The sequence below is a fragment of the Suricata suricatta genome, chromosome 7 (assembly GCF_006229205.1).
Source record: "Suricata suricatta isolate VVHF042 chromosome 7, meerkat_22Aug2017_6uvM2_HiC, whole genome shotgun sequence".
Classification (NCBI taxonomy): Eukaryota; Metazoa; Chordata; class Mammalia; order Carnivora; family Herpestidae; genus Suricata; species Suricata suricatta.
Genome location: NC_043706.1, coordinates 129,291,230 through 129,311,597, shown reverse-complemented (window position 1 = coordinate 129,311,597; position 20,368 = coordinate 129,291,230). Strand labels below are relative to the sequence as shown.

Here is a 20,368-nt window from a genome sequence, read left to right as displayed (position 1 = left end):
ACATCACTAATTAAATACTGTAACTAAGCTTTGAAAAAAAAAATTCTGACATTCCATTAGTGATGGCTTAGCTGCTATAAAACAAGTAAAACCACTGAAAAAAAAACAAACGACCTGACTCCTTATTATGTAACACGCACTGTTCTGGATGGACACATCAGTCAAAAAAAAAAAAGTCAAATAAAATTCCCACCTCCCTGGAGCTTACCTGCTAGTGGTCTGGCCCGCCAATCACACACTTACAGCAGGTTCAGGGGACTGTGTTCCAAGATGCATCATCCACAAATCCCAACTTAACTAGACCAGAACCTTCCTATCTGGCCTCTAGGGACAAGACTTTTCATAATCAGATTGATTTGATTATCTGAGCACAGATAAACTTTTGCTCGAGGGCCCACATAGGCTTCCAGACTTACACTCTGGAGAGTCACATACTAGATATGCCTCTGGTGATAAAACTTGAAGTATAATAAACACCACATTTTTCTAAGAACACTTTTCTTCATGTAAAAGGAACTCTACCCTCTTTCTAACAACCCTGCAGGAGTGTCTGGAAATCAGACTCTCTGTACTGTTTTCTGCTGGCTGTGAATCTGGAAGAACAGTTTGGGAGCTACTGGTTCCCACCTTGTGATCACAAGTGAAGAGCCTGACTGAAGCCAACGTTTGGAGGAAAGCACCAAGACCCAGAGAGAAACCCACTGTCGGTAACATCTGAGCTTCTGAATCCAGCCGCACAGAAAGCCAGAAACACTCTAGACATTTTCATTATATAAATCAAGTAAATTCCCTTTTACCCCTGCCAGTTGGGACTGAATCTTCTGTTACTTGCAACAACAAGAAAATCCTAAGTGATACATATTCCAACTGCTATTTTAATAGGATTAAAAACATTAAAAAAAAAAAACGTAAAAGCTGCTAGTAAAGAAATATACAGCCAAATTTATAATATGCTTCTGCTAGAGCCAGAATGAAAATTAAGGTCTTACCATACGTGCAAAACATGCAGTAAGGATTCCACTTCCAGATCCTACATCAAGAGCTTTAGCTCCTTCATACAACTGATCAAATAGAAGTTCTAGTGCATATGCATGCTGCCAAAAAAAACCAAAGCAAATATTCATTTTTTTCAATACTCTATAAAGTATATACACAGTATATAGAGTTGCCAACTTCATGCCAATTTTTCTCATATTGTCATCTACCAAGATAATGAAAACACAACATACTATATACTTTTGTAGTGAAGTCTCTACCCCACCCTTGTCCTCAACCTTCTCCATCCCTGTCCAGTTTCACTCCCTAACGCATCGAATGTTGTCAATTTCTTGTGCTTCCTCCCAAACATATCCATTCTATGTATATACAAGCCAACATGTATCTATATTTTTCATTTATTATATCTTGAAGAACCTTTCTTATCAATACTTAAATAGCCTGTTCATTCTTTTTTATGGCTCAAAAGTATATTCTTATATGACTGTATTATAATAACAAAAATCCTCCCCCCAAAAAATCCCTTATGAGGGATATTTATCTCCAATCTTCTATAACAAAAGAAAGAAAACAATCCTGGGGCGCCTGGGTGGCTCAGTCGGTTAAGCCTCCGGCTTCGGCTCAGGTCAGATCTCACGTTCGTGGGTTCGAGCCCCGTGTCAGGCTCTGTGCTGACAGCTAGCTCGGAGCCTGGAGCCCGCTTCCAGTTCTGTGTCTCCTTCTCTCTCTGCCCCTCCCCCTCTCATGCTCTGTCTCTCTCTGTATTAAAAATAAATAAAACATTAAAAAAAACAAAAGAAAACAATCCTAAAAGTTATAGGTATAGGGGCTCTTGGGTCCCTCAGTCTGTTGAGCGTCCAACTCTTGATTTCAGCTCAGATCATCATCTTGCAGAGTATGGGTTCGAGCCCCATGTCGGGCTCTGTGCTGCTCAGAGCCTAGAGCCTGCTTCAGATTCTGTGTCTCCCTCTTTCTCTGCCCCTCCCCTGCTTGCACTCAGACTCAGACTCTCTCTCTCTCAAAAATAAATAAACATTAAAAATAAATAAATAAAAAAGATTCTCTCTCTCTCTCCCTCTAACATATACATAGGGTATATGTATCCTGTTATTCCTCAAATGATTACTACCAGTTTTAGCATCCATGTATTATAAAAATGATTATATTATATATACCCTTTTTTAAAAGTATAGTATAATCATCTTTATGGAAATCTTATAAAGTGTGTCTATAGGATAAATTCTTAGAATTGAGGGGGTCAAAGGATATGTTTACAGTATATATAAATTATTAATCAAATGAAATCATATTGGGGCACCTGGGTGGCTCAGTCAGTTGAGCTTCTGACTTCGACTCAGGTCATGATCTCACAATTCGTGGGTTCAAGCACCACATCAGGCTCTGTGCTGACCACTAGCTCAGAGACCGGAGCCCGCTTCAGATTCTGTGTCTCTTTGTCTCTGCCCCTCCCCTGTTCATGCGCTATCTTTCTCTGTCTCTCAAAAATAAATTAATGTAAAAAAAAAGAAAGAAAGAAAAAAAGAAATCATATTGGCTAGGCTTTGGAAAAGAAATAAAGCCTTCCCTACTCCATCCTTTTTATAAACTTACATTTCAGTGCTTTTCTAAAAGATGAAGTTAGAACCAATAAATGCTTAAAAAAAAACCTAATAAATGTTATCTCAAAAGCTGTCCTTAAATGCCTGCTTATGTTCAGTATTAAACAATTACTAGATCATGGTTCATAAAAATACATATTCATGAACCATAGTGATAATAAGTAAATATATACTTTATACAGATATAAATAGGAGAGTAAGGGGAAACTATTCCCAATCAACTCATACTGATGAAATGATGAACTCAGGAAACTGCCATTTGGCAACTACTTCAGTAATAACTGACTCACCAAAAATAATGGATGCTGAAACTAGTAGTAAACATTTGAGGAATAACAGGCTATTTACAAAATCTCAAAGTGTTTACCCAAAACACTTATTAATTACAAAAATGAAAATTGTAGTGGAATTCAGATAAAAGTTCCTCAGTGGAGAACTCTAGCTGACACTACCTTACTCAGATGATCAAAACTAACATCACCAATAATGGGACACATTGACATCATATGGCATCTGTTAGAATACATCCCTTCTGGGATATTCCAGGCAAAAATGCATAAACCAGACCTGATCATGAGGAAACAGGAGACAAACCCAAATTGAGGAACATTCTAGAAAACAACTGGCCTGTATTCACAAAAATCTTGAAGACCATAAAAGAAAAGACTGAGGTATGGTTCCAGATTAAAGAAGACTAAAAAGACATGACAATTGAATGAAACTCCAGCTCTGTAATTGTATTTTCCTGTAAAGGACCTAACCAGAACAACTGGTAAAATTTAAGTAAGGTCTGTCAACTGTTTAACAGTGTTGTATTAATGTTCATATCCTGATTTTGATACCGTGGTTATTGAGAATGTCTTATTTTTAAAGGTAAAGAGCATTCTATCTGCAAATTATTCCCAAAGAGTTCATTAAAAAGGAAATACATATATAGAATATATATGTATATCTATGAAAAAGAAAAAGAGAAAGAATAAATGATAAAGAAAATGTAGTAAAAGGTTAACATTTGGGGAATATGCATAAAAAGTATGTGGGAGTTACTTGTACTATTCTTACAACTTTTCTATAAGTCTGAAGTTGTTAAAAAAAAATGTTAAGCATCAGAAACAGGTAATGTTCAAAATGGAGGACAGATTGGAAACTCCCTATTTAGAAAACTAATTTACACAACCAAAGCCAGAACACTGCTTACCCCAAGGTTAGAGGCTAAGGACCTGGCCTGAGGGAGCCTGCTAGGACATAGGAAACATACTGACCTCCATCTGGGTGCTGGTTACACATGCACATATGTGAACACTCATCAAGCCACACACAAGATTTGTGTACTTTACTCTGTATGTGTACTCAATAAAAAGTTTTTTAAAAGACTGCTCCAGGGGCGCCTGGGTGGCTCAGTCGGTTAGGCGTCCGGCTTTGGCTCAGGTCATGATCTCGCGGTTCGTGGGTTCGAGCCCCGCGTCGGGCTCTGTGCTGACAGCTCAGAGCCTGGAGCCTGCTTCAGATTCTGTGTCTCCCTCTCTTTCTGACCCTCCTCTGTCTCCCTCTGTCTCTCAAAAATAAATAAAAAATATTAAAAAAAAAAAAAAGACTGCTCCAGTTACTAAAAATGAATGATCAGACATCATGTCCCTCCTGATGCTATGCAATGGAAAGAACTGTTAGGCAGTGCTCTTGAAAAGACCACCAAAAAAAAAAAAGTCTGGGGTAGAGGGGATAAGTTAAGTACCAGTAGGAAACAATCTTAACCAAGTTTAGAATATGGGAAATTCTACAAAACAAATGGATGAGTTTTGTCAATAAATAAGTGGTATTTAAAAAAAGAAAGGAGACTTTTAAAATTAAAAGATACTTCAAAGACTAAAAAAGACTAAAAAGATGTAACGTCTGGACCTTGTTCAAATCCTGATTTAAGCAAATCAACTGTTTTTGGAAACACCTGGTAAAGTTTGAACATGGACTGGCTTTAAGATAACAGACCAAGGAACATTGTTAGGTATGGTAATAATATTGTGGTTGTGTTTTAAAGTCATCAGATTTATATTTAAGTACCATTAGGGGTGAACAATATTATGTTTTGAGACTTGTGTTTAAATAGTTCAGCAAGAGGAAGACAAAATAAAAATAAAACAAGATTAATAAATTTTGGGTAATTATTAAAGGTGATGATGGCTACACGAGCGTTCATTATAGTACTCTACTTGTATATGTGGTGTTGGAAACTCTCCATATTAAAAAGTTAAAGTTTTTTTAAGCTAAGGCTACTATTTCACACCTAACATAAAATGGGGAAAAGGCCTTTAACAGATACAGTCACACACAATCCAATGGTTTTCAAACAGTGTTCCAGAAAATCATTAATATTCCACAGAACCCCTTAAAGGGGCAACACACAAATGTACACTGAGGGAGAGGTGTGTTTTGGGAAAAGAGTAATAGAAAACTAACTTAATCAATTTTTCTTATACTTGCTTGTCTAAAGAGTGAAAGACATTGGTACAATTAAAAAGTTCTGGATTAAACATCAGAAGTAGCTTTCATCAGAGTCTTACAACAATCAGTTATGAGGTTTAATAATTTCTATTAATAAGTGTCACACTATAGGAACTTGGAAGTAACCAAAGAAACAAAATAACTCCCCTAGTACTTGGCTTTCCTGATCCAGAAATCAAAGGACAAGAAGGGACTTCTTAAGGTGCCAATTCCTGATTTATACGCAGCACCGCGCCATCTTAACTCCAATAGAGACCCAGGAATATTTTTTCAGCAGTATGTCTATACAAGATTTGCTTTGTAGAAGGGGGGCATGTTGAGTTATTGTCAAGGCCTTCAATCACACTTATTGGCATTTTTAATGTTTTTAACACCTTGGTTAATATTTTTCTGGATAACCCATGTTTATCTCTAAATCCAAATTAAGTTATTTAGATTTTTTAATTTAAGTGTCCGACTTTGGCTCAGGTCATGATCTCACGGTTCATGAGTTTGAGCCCTGTCAGGCTCTGTGCTCACAGCTCAGAGTCCGGAAACTGCTTCTGATTCTGTGTCTCCCTCTCTCTCTGCTCCTCCCCAACTCACACTCTGTCTCTTTTTTTAAAATAAATAAAACACAGGAGTGCCTGGGTGGCTGTCAGTTGAGCATCCAACTTTGGCTCAGGTCATGATCTCACAGTTTGGGAGTTCGAGCCCTGCATGAGGCTCTGTGCTGACAGCTCAGAACATGAAGCCTGTTTCAGATTCTGTGTCTTTCTCTCTCTCTGCCCCTCCCTGGCTCATGCTCTGTCTCGCTCTCTCTTACAAATAAATAAACATTAAAAAAATAAACATTAAAAAAATTTTAAAGGTTTTTTATAATTGTGGAAAATTTCAAACCGACGAGCACAATGAATACCCTTTTTTCCTCACATACAGTCACCAACTGTTTATGTATTGTGCCATACTGTTTTTCCAAACCATCTGAAAACAGGCTGTAGACATTCTGATACTTCACAGCAAAATACTTCAGTATGCATATGCCAATAAAAAACTAGGACATCTCCCTTTGCAACTGTATCATCATTACCACACGTGAAAATCATCAATTTACTATCATCCAATATATGCACTGTATTCAAATTTCCTCAACTGTCCCCAAAATATCCTTTATAGTTGTTTTCACCCTAATCTATTCAAGGATTATGCATTGTATTTGTCAATGTAAAATAATTCTCCCTTCAATTCTCCTCCACCTACTACTTTTCTGTTCTTCAGAACACAGACTAGTGGGGCGCCTGGGGGCTCAGTCATTTAAGGGTCCTACCCTTGATTTCGGCTCAGATCCTGATCTCACAGGTCATGAGTTTGAGCCTCATGTTGGGCTCTGCACTGAGAGCATGGAGCCTGCTTGGGATTCTTTCTCCTTTTCTCCTTGCCCCGCTCCTGCTCTGTCTCTGTCTGTCTCTCTCACAAAATAAATAAATAAGCTTAAAAAAAAAAAGCCTGAGTCACCCAGGCACTCCCTCTAAATTGTTTTAGATTAATTGATGGTCTCTGCCCAGTTTAATCATTATATTGATTGTTACAAAAATAGTGATTTTTAAATTTATTTTACTTATTTTTAAAACATATTTATTTTTTTAATGTTTATTTATTTTCAGAGAGAGAGTGAGAGTTCACACAAGCAGGGGAGAGGCAGAGAGAGAATCCCAAGCAGGCTCCACACAGCGCAGAGCCCAATGTGTGGCTCAAACTCACAAACCGTGAGATCATGACCTAAGCTGAAATCAAGAGTCGGACACTTAACCGACTAAACCACCTAGGTGTCCCCAAAATAGTGATTTTTAAAAAAAATTCTATTATTCTCTTCATATGTAATTAATTGGCATTCTTCTGTTTTTCATTTTCTGTCTTGCTTTTTTTTTAATCTCTATGAATTCATGGATTTTTGTTTCAGATTCACTATGTTGTAATACATTATCTTCGTTATGTGTCATTTTCCAATTCTCAAAAGTTATCTCCAACTGGCTTCTGGGAGTCTCTTCAAACCTGCTCCTATGTCCTTCCAACATCATCCAACAACCTTTGAGTACTTCCTTACTTCCCAATGTTCCGGCACTTCTCCAAGGAGCTCTAGTCTCATTTAGTGAGAAATGATACTGTGGATTCAATATCCACATGCCAAGTGTGCTCACTGGGATGCCATTTTAACAGGTTGCTTTTAATCTCTTGCCTAATACGTATATAACATTTTCAACTAAGCCTTTGGAAAATATTCCATAGTTACTTCCAAGTCTGTGATTTTAAAGTTCATTAAATAGAGATGTCATTTCTCTTGGCTTCTCATTTCTCCATTAATAAATCTAAGATTGATGCAATAAATAAGATCACAAATGTTTGTTCACATTACAATGTTGGTTCATATGTACAATTAATATTATTTTATTCTACTCACATCCTGGTTTTGCAAGCATCAAAGAACACTGCATTATAACTGCTTGCACACACGTATGTACATATAGATCTATTGTATGACTATATACATACACATAAATACACACATTTTCCTGATTAAGAGACACAAGTAAGAAAATGTTAAGTGATTAAAAATGCATCCTTTTTATAAGAAAATTCTCATATGAGCTATGACATGGGTGAACCTTGAGGACATTATGCAAAGTGAAATAAACCAGTCATAAAAAAAATATTGTGTGATTCCACTTATGAGGTATACAATTGTCAAATTCTTAGAGATAGAGAAAAGAATTATTATCTATAATAACAGATCGCCTGGGGCTAGGGAGACCAGGAAATGGGAAATTATTGTTGAATGGGTATAGAGTTTTAGTTTTGCAAGATAAAAAGAGTTCTGGAGACTGGTTACACAACACTATCAAAATACTTAACACTACTGAACTATATGCTTATAAAATGGTTAAGGGGTGCTTGAATAGCTCAGTCAGTTGAGCATCTCACTCTTGATTTTGGCTCAGATCATGATCTCACAGTCACGAGGTCAAGCCCTACACATCAGCCCCTGTGCTAAGTGTGGAGGCTGCTTGGGATTCTCTCTCTTCCTCTCTTGTTCTGCCCCTCTACTGGTCATGTGTGCATGTGCTCTCTTTCTCAAAAATAAACATTAAAAAAAATGGTTAAGATGGTAAGTTTTATATTACATGCCTTATACCACAATATTGTTTTAAATGCATACTTTCTTAAAAGACAACTCAACTAAGAAATAGAAAAAGGATATGAATAGACATTTGTCCAAAGATCTATAAATGGTTCATTAGCACATGAAAAGATGTTCAACATCATTGTCATTAGGGCAATGAAGTCAAAACCACAATAATACACCACTTCACAGCTACGAGGATGGATAAAATAAAGAAAGCACACCATAACAAGTGTTGACAAGAGAGTGGAGAAACTGAAACCCCCATTTGTACGCTGCTGGTAGCAATGTAAAACAGTGAGGCCATTTGGAAAACAGTTGGCCATTCCTCCAAATGTTGAAGAATCACCATATGATCTACCAATTCCATTCCTAAGAACTGAAAAAACATACACACACAAAAGCTTGTACCTTAATGTTCATAGTAGCATTAATCACAGTAGCTAGAAAGCAGGAACAACCCAAATGTCCACCAACTGACAAAAAAGCAAAGTGTGGTATACTCATACAATGGAGTATTGTTCAGCAATAAAAAGAAATGAAGTAATGATACATGCTACAATACAAATCTTGAAAATACTCCAAAGATAAAAAGCCAATTGTAAAATGCTATATACTGTATTATTCCATTTATGCTAAATGGCCAGAAGAGACAGAGATAAAAAGCACATCAGTAGTTGCCGGGACCTTGGCAGATGAGGAGGGATGGGAACTGGCTGCAAATGGGTACAGCATTATGTTTTGAACTGAGGAAATGTTCTGAAATTAGAATAGTGGTGATGTTTGTACAACTCTCAATAGACTAAAAACCATAGAATTATAGACTTTAAAGGGGTGAATTTTACAGTGTGTGACTTGTAGCTTACTAAGGTTATTTATTTATTTATTTTTGGTCAAAAAGTGCATCCTCTGCCATGGAGTTGCTGCCATGTTTTCTTTGGCAGTGAACTGGATACTTAGCACCAAGCTTCAGGGGAAAAGATAAATCCATGCAGTATTTCCTTTAATATCTGAAGATAGTCCCCTCCAGTCAATTTCCTAAACATGTGAGATACCAATTCTCCAAAACTAACTTTGAGAATTAAATGAACACTTCTACATAAATCTTTTGCTATAAGTCATACTTCAAACTGCTTGCCGGAATCTTAAGGCTACCCTTGTTTTAAATCATTCATTTCTTTGAATAGTTAATGCACAAAAAAACCCATTCCTGTTCCATGTTTTAGAAAATAAAAAAACAAAGAAGGCAGAGCCTGGCTGGCTGTCAGAGAAGTGACTCTTGATCTTGGGGTTGGAGTTTGAGCTCTGGGTGTAGAGACTTAAGTAAATAAATAAACTTTAAAAAAAGGGAAGAAGAAAACAGAAAGAAATTGATAACATGCAGAGAGTGCAGAGTGGAAGAGCAGCCTCGCTTCATCTGATTCTGACCTTAGAGGAAATCATTCTTCGTTTTCATGCCCACAGGAAGACATACGTGTACATGTATACGTGCAGGTTTATTTTTTGTCTGTTAGCGAATACTCTACCCTCTTCTGTACTCTCCTATTATACTTAATGTTTCCTGAACATCTTGCCCCTGGTCCCTACAGAGACCCCTCATTTAACAGCTTCACAGTATTTCACTGTCTGGAAGTACTATACTTATTAACCCCTGACTATTAATGGGACTATTTGTGATCACTGTTTTTTGTGTTTTGTTTTTGCTATTATAAATAATGTAGAATGAACATTGTTAGTCATTTTGTACCTATAAAAATATATTATTCAAGGATAAATATCTTGAAATAAAACTGAAGAGTGTAAGGTATATTTATTTCACATTTCATAGATTTGCCAAATTGCTTTCCAACACTACCAAATGTACTCTCTCAACCTAAAAGTATACTGTCAGTTTCCCCTTTCCAGTCCAAAGTACTAAGCTTTTTGATCTCTGGCAGTCTGTTCGTGAAAAATGGTACTTTACTACAATACTAATGTGCGATTTACTAAGTATATAAATATAAATAAAAATGACATCTTTTCATTTGTTTAAATGCTAATATCATCTGTATTTCTTCTTCTATGAACTATCATTTTTGTACTTTACCTAGCGAATATTTCCCTCAGTTTTTCTTTTAGTTTTTCTTATAGCATTTTTCTCTGCAGAAATGCCAAATTAAAAAATTTTTATTAATGTTTATTTATTTTGGAGAAAGAGAGACAGAGTATGAGTGGGGGAGGGGAAGAGAGAGAGGGAGACAGAATCTGAAGTAGGCTCCAGGTTCTAAGCTGTCAGCACAGAGACCAACATGAGGCTCAAACTCACAGACTTGAGATCACAACCTGAGCCAAAGTTGGATGCTTAGCTGACTGAACCACCCAGGTATCCCAGAAATCCCAAATTTTTATGTTGCAAAATATATCAGGTTTTTTAATGGTTTCTTTGTCTTTTGTCATATTTTATTTTTATTTTTAATGTTAATTTATTTTTGAAAGAGAGACAGAGATAGAGCATGAGTGGGGAAGGAGCAGAGAGAGAGGGAGACAGAATCTGAAGCAGGCTCCAGGCTCTGAGCTGTCAACACAGAGCCTGACATAGAGCTCGAACCCATGAACCATGGGATCATGACCTGAGCCAAAGTCGGACACTTAACTAAGCCACCTGGGTGCCTCTTGTCATGTTTTAAAAAGTCATTTCTAGGGCGCCTGGATGGCTCAGTCGGTTAAGCCTCTGACTTCGGCTCAGGTCAGATCTCACGTTTGTAGGTTCAAGCCCCGCATCAGGCTCTGTGCTGACAGCTAGCTCAGAGCCTGGAGCCTGCTTCCGGTTCTGTGTTTCCTTCTCTCTCTCTGCCCCTCCCCCTCTCATGCTCTGTCTCTCTTTGTATCAAAATAAATAAAACATTAAAAAAAAGTTTTAAAAAAAGTCATTTCTATTTAACGCTTATGAATAATAATTTCCCTATATGTTCTTCTAGTATAATTAATAATTCATTATATATGTGAATTTATTTTGATATAAAGAAGCCTTTACATTTAAATAAGAGCTTTTCCAGCCCCAAATACTTTCAGAGAATCAGAAAAGCTATTGTTTTTCTCTCCAAAAATCAACAGAGTCCCCATTCAAATAACTGACATTTAAAACCCAACAAAATTCCCAACAGATTGACAATGTTAGATAACTTAAAATAGGTCTTTCTCAAAGCTATAAAGTTTCATCACTGCTATACTTGACCAGTCCCTAATGAATTTCCCAAATAAAATATTAACTAAAAGAAATAATAATTCAACTTGAGATTTCGACAACATGTCCATTAGATCATTTAAAATGCTTTTTCCTTTAATTCACTCATCACTAAATAACCTTTTATATCCAATTTTTGCATGATTAGACACCAAGGACAACCAACAAAAATTTTAATGATTGTTTCTACCAAGAGGGCTTCCTTTTATAGATCATGGATTAAGAAGAGGCTCATTACCAATCGACATAACTCACAGATGGTAAGACTGATGTAATTAAGTTTAACTTTCTTTAAACCTTTTTTACTGAAAAAAAAAAAGATCTTAGAGGAAAGATGTGATCCATGTGTACCCACATGACCAGAGTTAACTTACCATGTGTGGAGCACTGATTGTTGCTTGGAAACCTGCAAAAGAAGAGGAGAACTACTGACACATTCAGCTGCTAAAACATACCAGATACTCCATGTAACTCCTTTCCTCACATCCACAAATTCTTTGTCAAAAAATAGTTTTTGTTTTTATGATCTTAAGAAAATAAAACTTTAATTTTTCATTTTAGAGTACTGTCAAGTAGCAATTAAAATGAGAAAATACAATCATGACAAAGGCTAGTGTACTCTTCTTGTACAACACTCCCACTATTTCTAAAAATTTCTTCTCCCATATAGTTAGCTAAGAAAGTAAGAAAGTCAAGAAGTTGAATTGGTAAGCTTATGGCTTGTTTTCTTCTCCAGATTTATAAAAAGAAAACAAACTTCCATATACAATAGGTATGCAAAACCTTTGCACAATGAGTTGCTTCACATTTCCAGCAACTTATTGAGTAACTAACTGGCAATTAAAGTAGCTTGAGATGCTAGTAACTACTTCTACTTACTCTTTATACTATCACCGGATGGTAACTCACAACCTTTTCGTGGTATTTAGCTTTCAAGTTTTTCCACCCAGTGCTGCTTTCTCAAAATTTATTTACCTGCTTCTGCATCTGAAGCAATTTTCACTGAGCGGTGGTAGCAGGTGCCTTCGGGGTTCAGAAGCTCCCCAGGATCTTCTCTGCTGACTGTTATAGTGCTTCAAAAGGAGAGAATGTGGCGGCTGGCCAACAGAATCCTGAGGCACTTCTAAGCCTCAAAGGCGCCCACTGCCAAGGCTCAGCAGTTCAGTAAAAATTGCTTCAGGAGAAGGAGTTAAATAAAGAACTTTCTGAAATCAAGCACAAACCAAAAGATTCAAGGCAAGTGAAGCAGAGAAATCAATAACCACTTTATTATAGTTACTTCCTTTAATATTGATTGAAAAAATGGATACTAATGTGAAAAACCACCTCAGTCAACATCAAGGCCCTAAAGAGCACTCAGCTTAAATTTTCATTAAAAGTATGTTTTAAGAAGAATGTTTAAAATATTCTGTATATATATTACGTACAGCTTGAGAAAACAGAAAAGATACTTCATATACATAACATCATTTTATTGAAATGGCTATGTTAGGGATTATGAAACTTACTGAGACATAAAATTCAAATTAGCAAGGTAATAATATCAGTGTCCCAATTGATTTTTACTTAACAAAATTATACAGTTAATGAGTAAAAATGCGACATTTTCAGAAATCCAGAAGCTTACCTATTGATTGTGGAGAATCCATGTAAGGGTTACATTTTGCATAGTGGGAGCGGTCTGTGGCCAGCATTACTTCAAATACTTTATCTGTTTTGATGATTCCATTTTCTGAAACGAATGAGGCAAACATTAGGCTGGGAGATGAGATGATTAGATATATTTTAGAATCATTACTCTGGTTGCACTGTAGAGACTGGACTGGACGAGAGGAAGATTGGCAGTTGTTGCAATGGCCTAGGTAAACACAACCTGGTCCTCAGTGATGACAGTCAGGATTTGAGTTATATTTAATAGGTAACCTAACTAACTAGTTTTGGAGGAAGAACGGGAGTAATGGTTGAGATGCGGATGTCATACACCGATCTGAGAAATCCTGGAGAAGCAGCAGAGTTAGGGAGAAAAGGATAACTCACTTATTCAGCTAGGGGCTGAAGAGTATACAGGGGGCGTTATGCAGCAGTCCACTGAACACGTGGATCTGGAGCTCAGGAAAGAGATCTAGGGCAGTGATAAAGATTTCTAATTATACGAATGGTAACTGAAGCAATGGATGTGAAATGAGTAGCCAGGGAAGAATACATAGAGAAGAAAAACAAAAGCTAACACTGAAGAGATGTGCTAAGGAAGCAGAACCTTCAAAGATTATGACAAAGAGCAGTCAAAGGAGTGGATGAAAATCAAGTAGATAAACTGTTACAAAGCCCAAGGGAAACGGAATTTTTCAAGAAGGAAAGCAAGGTCAATAATGATTACATTTGGGCACCCCAATTGTTAACTCTTTGAGATTAAATATAATCTGTTAAGTCTGAATAGCCTTCGTGGTACCGTGTTGTTATTCAGTTAAGCCCTTATTAACTCACTCAATAAGTTTACTGACTGTCTAATACATACCAGACACAATGGTATATGCTTAGGATTATACAAATAAACAAGATAGCGCAATTCCTGTCTTCACAGATCTAAAATCTGTAACATTAAATGTATGAACTTGACTTTAACATTCAAGAAATAAATTTTTTTACCCAAAACATGCTTTGCTGAATTTGGCTATGTTATGAATAACTATTTTAAAATGAGACTTTAGGGGCACCTGGGTGGCTCAGTTGGTTAAGCTTCCAACTTCAGCTCAGGTCACGGTCATGACCTCAGGGTTTGTGAGTTTGAGCCCCACGCTGGGCTGTGCTAATAGCTCAGAGCCTGGAATCTGCTTTGGATTTTGTGTCTCCCCCCCTTTCTCTGCCTGTCCCCCGCTCATGCTCCATCTCTCTCTCAAAAATAAATAAACATTAAAAATTTTTATTTATAAAAATGAGACTCTAGTGGGGTGCCTGGCTGGCTCAGTTGAAAGAGGATGTGACTTGGGATACCTGGGTGGCTCAGTCAGCTGAGTGTCTGACTCTTGATTTTAGCCCAGATCATGATCTCACACACTGTGAGATCAAGCCCCACATGAGGCTCCACACTGATAAAGCAACCCCTGATTGGGATTCTCTCTCTCTCCCTCTCTCTGCCCCTCCACTGCTCACGTGCATGTGCACACCCTCTTTCTTTCAAAATAAACAAATAAACTTTAAGAAAAAAAAAGGAGAAACATATGACTCTTTTTATTTTTTTTTAATGTTTCTATTTATTTTTGATACAGAGATAGACAGAGCATGAGAGGGGGAGGGGCAGAGAGAGAAGGAGACACAGAACCGGAAGCAGGCTCCAGGCTCTGAGCTAGCTGTCAGCACAGAGCCTGACGCGGGGCTCGAACCCACGAACGGGAGATCTGACCTGAGCCGAAGTTGGAGGCTTAACCGACTGAGCCACCCAGGCGCCCCGAAACATATGACTCTTTATCTCAGGGTTGTGAGTTCAAGCCCCACACTGGGTATGGAGATTACTTATATAAATTTAAAAAATAAGATTTCAGTAAAAGCATCATGAGAAGTTTCAAATATTTATGTAAACCTATTTAATTTATTCACTAACTGTGGAGTATCCAGGTTCTAGAGGGTAATGGCAGCTACCAGAATCTGAATTTCTTCACATAGTCACTCAAAAAAATCCTCAACCTAAGATCGTGAAGGGGCATATACAAAACCACACATGACCCAGGCCTTTATATTATTAGAAGGCAGCGAATGTTTAGACCTCAAATTACCTATAAAATAAAGAATAAATTCTAACAAAGTTCCTGCCATTGCTGCAAGCCTGTGGGTACAGAAAACCAGGGTGGGATGGTGTGAGGTTAAAAGACTCCAGAAAAAAAAAAAAGAAAGAGAAGCAGGGGATATAGTTGAAGCACACACAGAATCATTCCCCTCAAAAGGAATAACAACATTGAGTACTAAAATACTGAACATAGGTCTGGGACTTGGATGTTCACAGCACTGCCTATAAAAAAGGAAATTAAAAGTTGGTGAGTTGACAAAAAGGCCAAGACCATTCAATGATGAAAGAACATTCATTTTCAACAAATAGTGCTGGGACAACTGGAGAGCCACATGTAAAAGAATGAAACTCAAACTCTACCTCATGTCATATGTAAAAATTAACTCAAAATGGATCAAATACCTAAATATATAATAGCTAATACCATAAAACTCATAGAAGATAATATTGAGGTACATCTTCATGACCTCCAATGTGACAATGAATTCACAGATATAATACCAAAAGCACAAACAAGAGAAAAAAAATAAATTGGATTTCATCAAAATTAAAAGTTTTTGTGCCTTAAAGGATGCTATCAAGAAAGTGAAAAATGATTTATAGAATGGGAGAAAATATTTGCAAATCATGTACTGGGAAGGAACTTGTATTTAGCATATATAATGAACACTTACAATTCAATGTAAAGTGACAAAATGTACAAAGAATCTGAATAGACACTTCTCCAAAGGCATACATGAAAAGATAAGTACATGAAATAAGTACATGAAAAGATGCTGATCAGGGATTTAAATTAAAACCACAATGAGACACCACTTCATTGCCCTAGCCCCTATAATGGCAATAATCAAAAAGTCAGATGATAACAAATATTGGCAGGGATGGGAAGAAATCAGAATCCTTATGCACTGCAAGTGGAAATGTAAAATGATGCTGCCACCTCAGAAAATGGCAGTTCCCCAAATGGTTAAAGGTAAGAGTTACCACAGGACTCAGCAATTCTATTCCTATAGGTATACACAAGAGAAATGAAAATATATGCTTACATGAAAACTTGTACATGAATGTTCATAAGAGCATTATTCATAATAGCCAAAAGTGGAAATAACCCAAATGTCCACCAACTGATGAATGGATAAACAAAATGTGGTATACCTATACAATAAAATATTAAGCCATAAAAATACTGACTCATGTTACCACATATATAAATTGAAAACACTGTGCTAAGTGAAAGAAACCAATAACAAAAGACCAGATACTGTATGGTTCTATTTAAAAATTAAATAGAACTAGAGGTGGCAACCATGAGAAGCTATGCTTCTGGGGGAGAATCAAATAAAAAGGGAAAGGATGGTGCCTCTTGGTGCAACAAAAGGGAAAAGAAAATTAAGGATCTTACAGAAACAAAAGAGCAACAAGACATGCTGACTCCTTCCCTTTTCCCAACACTACTCCCAACACGTCATCATCCATTAAAGAAACTGCAAGTCACAATACTGAAAAAAGGTGCTCTTGAATTATATCCACAAAATGTTTAAAAACAGGAAAATGAAAAAGCCCAACTCCATTCAAAGATACTATAAAAAGAAAACAAAATACAAATAAAAACATTTTAGCTGATTAAACAGAAACAATAATTTTAAAATTATATTCAAAAAAAGCTTAGCAGAAAGTAAAAATATTATGAGCCCAACTTCATGACATATACTAATAAAACTATCAGACTTTTAAGGCAAGGAAAAAAAACCATGAGAGCCTCAAGAAAAAAAAAACAAGTTATGTAATCAGGTTTAAAAAAATTAGGCAACCATCAGATTTCCTAAGAGCAAAATTCAAAGCAAAAAATAATGGAGCAACATTTTCAAGAAATTCAAGAAAAGAAAGTGCAAATCAACAATTAAAAAAAGCAAATTACTGGGGCACCTGGCTGGCTCAGTTCATAGCACATCTGACTTGATCTTAGGGTCATGAGTTCAAGCCTCACAAGGTGGGTAGAGTTTACATAACGTTAAAAAAAAAATTTTTTTTTTAAACCCACAGAACAACAAGAAGAGCAAACCATTGATGCATTCAACAACATATATAAATCTCAAAAGCATTTTTCTCAGTGAAAGAAGCTAGACAAGAAGACTATATACTATATGACTCCTATAGACTATATACTATATGATAATTTATATCAAATTCTACAAAAGTCAAAACCATAGTGGCAGAAGGCTGATCTGTGATTATTAGAAGTTGGAGGTAAAGGAAATTAATTGCCAAGGAACATGAGAAACTCTGTGGAAAAAAGAAATGTTCTAGATCAGAGACTAGCAAATTTACATAAAGGTCAAAAATAGTAAGTATTTCGGCCTTTACAGGCCAAATAGTCTCTGCTGGAACAACTCAACTCTGTCAATGTAGTGTGGGAACAACACAAACAATACCAAACACAAGGTATGACTGTGTTAAGTAATATAAGTATTCCTAAAAATAGACACGAGACCAGACTGGGCTTCTGAGCTGCGGTTTGCTAATCCCTGTCTTATACCATTAGGGTGTTGGTCACACAACTACATTTGCCCAATTTTTCAAATTGTAATTTATTTTAAAAGATTTTATTTGTTTTAGGTAGGCTTCATGCCCAATATGGGGCTCAAACTCACAACCTCAAGATCAAGGGTTGCATGCTCCACCCACTTAGGCAAGCCAGGTGTCCCTCAAATTGTAATCTTAAAATTAGTTAATTTATACCTCAGTAAAGATGACTTTTTTTGAAAGTGTAAGCCAAAGATTTTATACCCAGCCAAACTGTCCTTCAAATATCAAAGTTAGAGAAAAAGTGCTTTGAAATGTGCAAGAATTCTGGGAATGCCATACAGACAAGCCCTTCTGAGATATCTTCTAGAGGATGTGCTTCATCTAACCAAGAGAGAAACAGGGATACATCATCAAAGGACACATAACCAACCGTAAAGGAAAGACAAATACAGGAGTGGAGACATGGGTGGAATAATATATAAATGTTGTATGTTCTGACAAAGTACAAAAACACAACTGAAAACAATGAGAGGAGAAAAAACGGATGAAGTAGAATTAGATCATTGACTGTTGTGTAGGTAATAGGGGGAATCAAAGGACACCATTTAATACTGACTGACCAGATAATAAATAGAAAAGGTGGTTTAAAGACACTGCAAAAGGTATAAACACAAACCTTCCAAATAACAAAAGAATATACTTAAAAATTAACAAACAAAGCACACTAAATAGAAAAACAAAATAGTCTTATGCCATCTCTAATAATCCTATAAAGTAAACACTACTGGGGTCCTGGGTGGCTCAGTCAGTTGAGCATCTGACGGGTTCAGGTCATGGTCTTACAGCTAGTGAGTTCGAGTCCTGCATCAGGTCCTGTGCTGATGGCTCAGATCCTGGAGCCTGCTTCGGATTCTGTGTTTTCTTCTCTCTCTGCCCCTCCTCTGCTCCTGCTCTGTCTCTCTCACTCTCACAGAAAAATAAACATTAAAAAAAAAGTAAACACTATTATTACTCCATTTTACAGATGATAAAGTTGAATTTAGAGACTAAGTTGTCCAAGACCTCAGAGCAAATAAAATGTAGGGCCATTCAAATTGAGATGTTAGATTCCTATTAACCACTTCACTATACTGCTACTAACATATTCAAATAGCTTAATGACTTCTAATTCATTTCCCAAAATAATTCTTTTTTTAAAATGTCATTTATTTATTCTGAGAGAGAGAGGAGGCAGAGAGAGAGAGGGAGAAAGAGAATCCTAAGCAGGCTTCATGCTCAGTGCAGAGCCTGATGTGGGGCTTGATCCCACGACCATGAGATGATGACCTGAGCTGAAATCAAAAGTCAGACACTTAACCGACTGAGCCACCAAGGAACCTCCCAAAATAATTCTTGAGTGGTTCTTTTGCCTTGAACTCAATTCAAACTCCAGAGAGATGATTCACAGATAGACTCTCAAGGTCACATGGGGTTTTAGGATCCCTCAAGTCTAACTTCTTCATAAATTGGTATCATGATCACTACTTGAAGATTTCCATATTCAAATCACTTTATCATACTTCCCTGTATTAAGAAAGCTCCCTCTTTATAACTTACATGAACCCTTAGTGCTGCTCTCTCAAGCCACAAAAGAAATACTGAATTTTCTATCCAGCCAACTTTTTCCATTCATCTGAAGACATATGACCACTTCAAGCCTTATCTTTCTCAGGTTTGGCAGCTTCATTTAATATTTCCAATATTCATCAGGTTTTAAAACCATCATCATATTCACTTATTCATTCTTCTCTCTATGGAAACTCAAAAGTGTGACATCTAAAATCAAACATATTGTTCCAGGCACATTCTAAAAGCCAAAGTGAAGAGACTGCCTACCTTAAGCTAGGTAATACACTTCTATCAAACTCACATGAGTTTCTTTGGCTACTTTCTTACTCTGTGTAGACATATGGAATTCACTAAAAACTCTAAATGGTTTTCGTTGTTGTTAAAATGTTTACTTATTTATTTCTAAAAGGGAGACAGAGGCAGAGCGAGAATCCCAAGCAGGCTCTGTTCTTTCAGTGCAGAGCCCAACGCAGGGCTTGATCTCACAAACTGTAAGACAATGACCTGAGCCAAAATGAAGAGTCAGACACTTAACCAACTGAGCCACCCAGATGCCCCTCTAAATTTTTTTTAAGTTTATTTATTTTGAGAGAGACAGAGACAGTGTGAGCAGGGGAAGGACAGAGAGAGGGAGAGAGAGTCCCAAGCAGGCTCTGCAATATCAGCACAGACCCTGACATGGGACCCAAACCCATGAACCTTGAGATCATAACCTGAGCCAAAACTGAGAGTTGGATGCTTAACCAACAGAGCAATCCAGGTGCCCCCCTAAGTGGGGTTTTTTTTTAATTTAATTTAATTTTTTTTTACTTTATAAGTTTCATATTTTTTTACCATATGCAATTATTTTCCATCATTTACAATACAGTAGTTACAATGACACTCCAAACAGAAAAGCAAAGTAAAAAATCAAAACACCAACTTCTGTTTCATGTAATTAGACTTATACAGAAATTAGAAGG

At 36.7% G+C, this 20,368-nt stretch overlaps 1 protein-coding gene across 2 annotated transcripts in view; it reads right to left on the bottom strand.

Annotated features, from left to right (window-relative positions):
• Nucleotides 1–20,368, bottom strand: part of PCMT1 (protein-L-isoaspartate (D-aspartate) O-methyltransferase) — a 45,385-nt gene that overhangs the window by 15,502 nt on the left and 9,515 nt on the right. For both annotated transcript variants that reach the window (XM_029943921.1, XM_029943922.1), the window contains exons 2-4: nt 13,119–13,223; nt 11,866–11,897; nt 990–1,094 (exon numbers count right to left, since the gene is read on the bottom strand). In XM_029943921.1, coding sequence (XP_029799781.1) covers nt 990–1,094; nt 11,866–11,897; nt 13,119–13,223 — 242 coding nt within the window. The remainder of the gene's footprint in view (nt 1–989; nt 1,095–11,865; nt 11,898–13,118; nt 13,224–20,368) is intronic.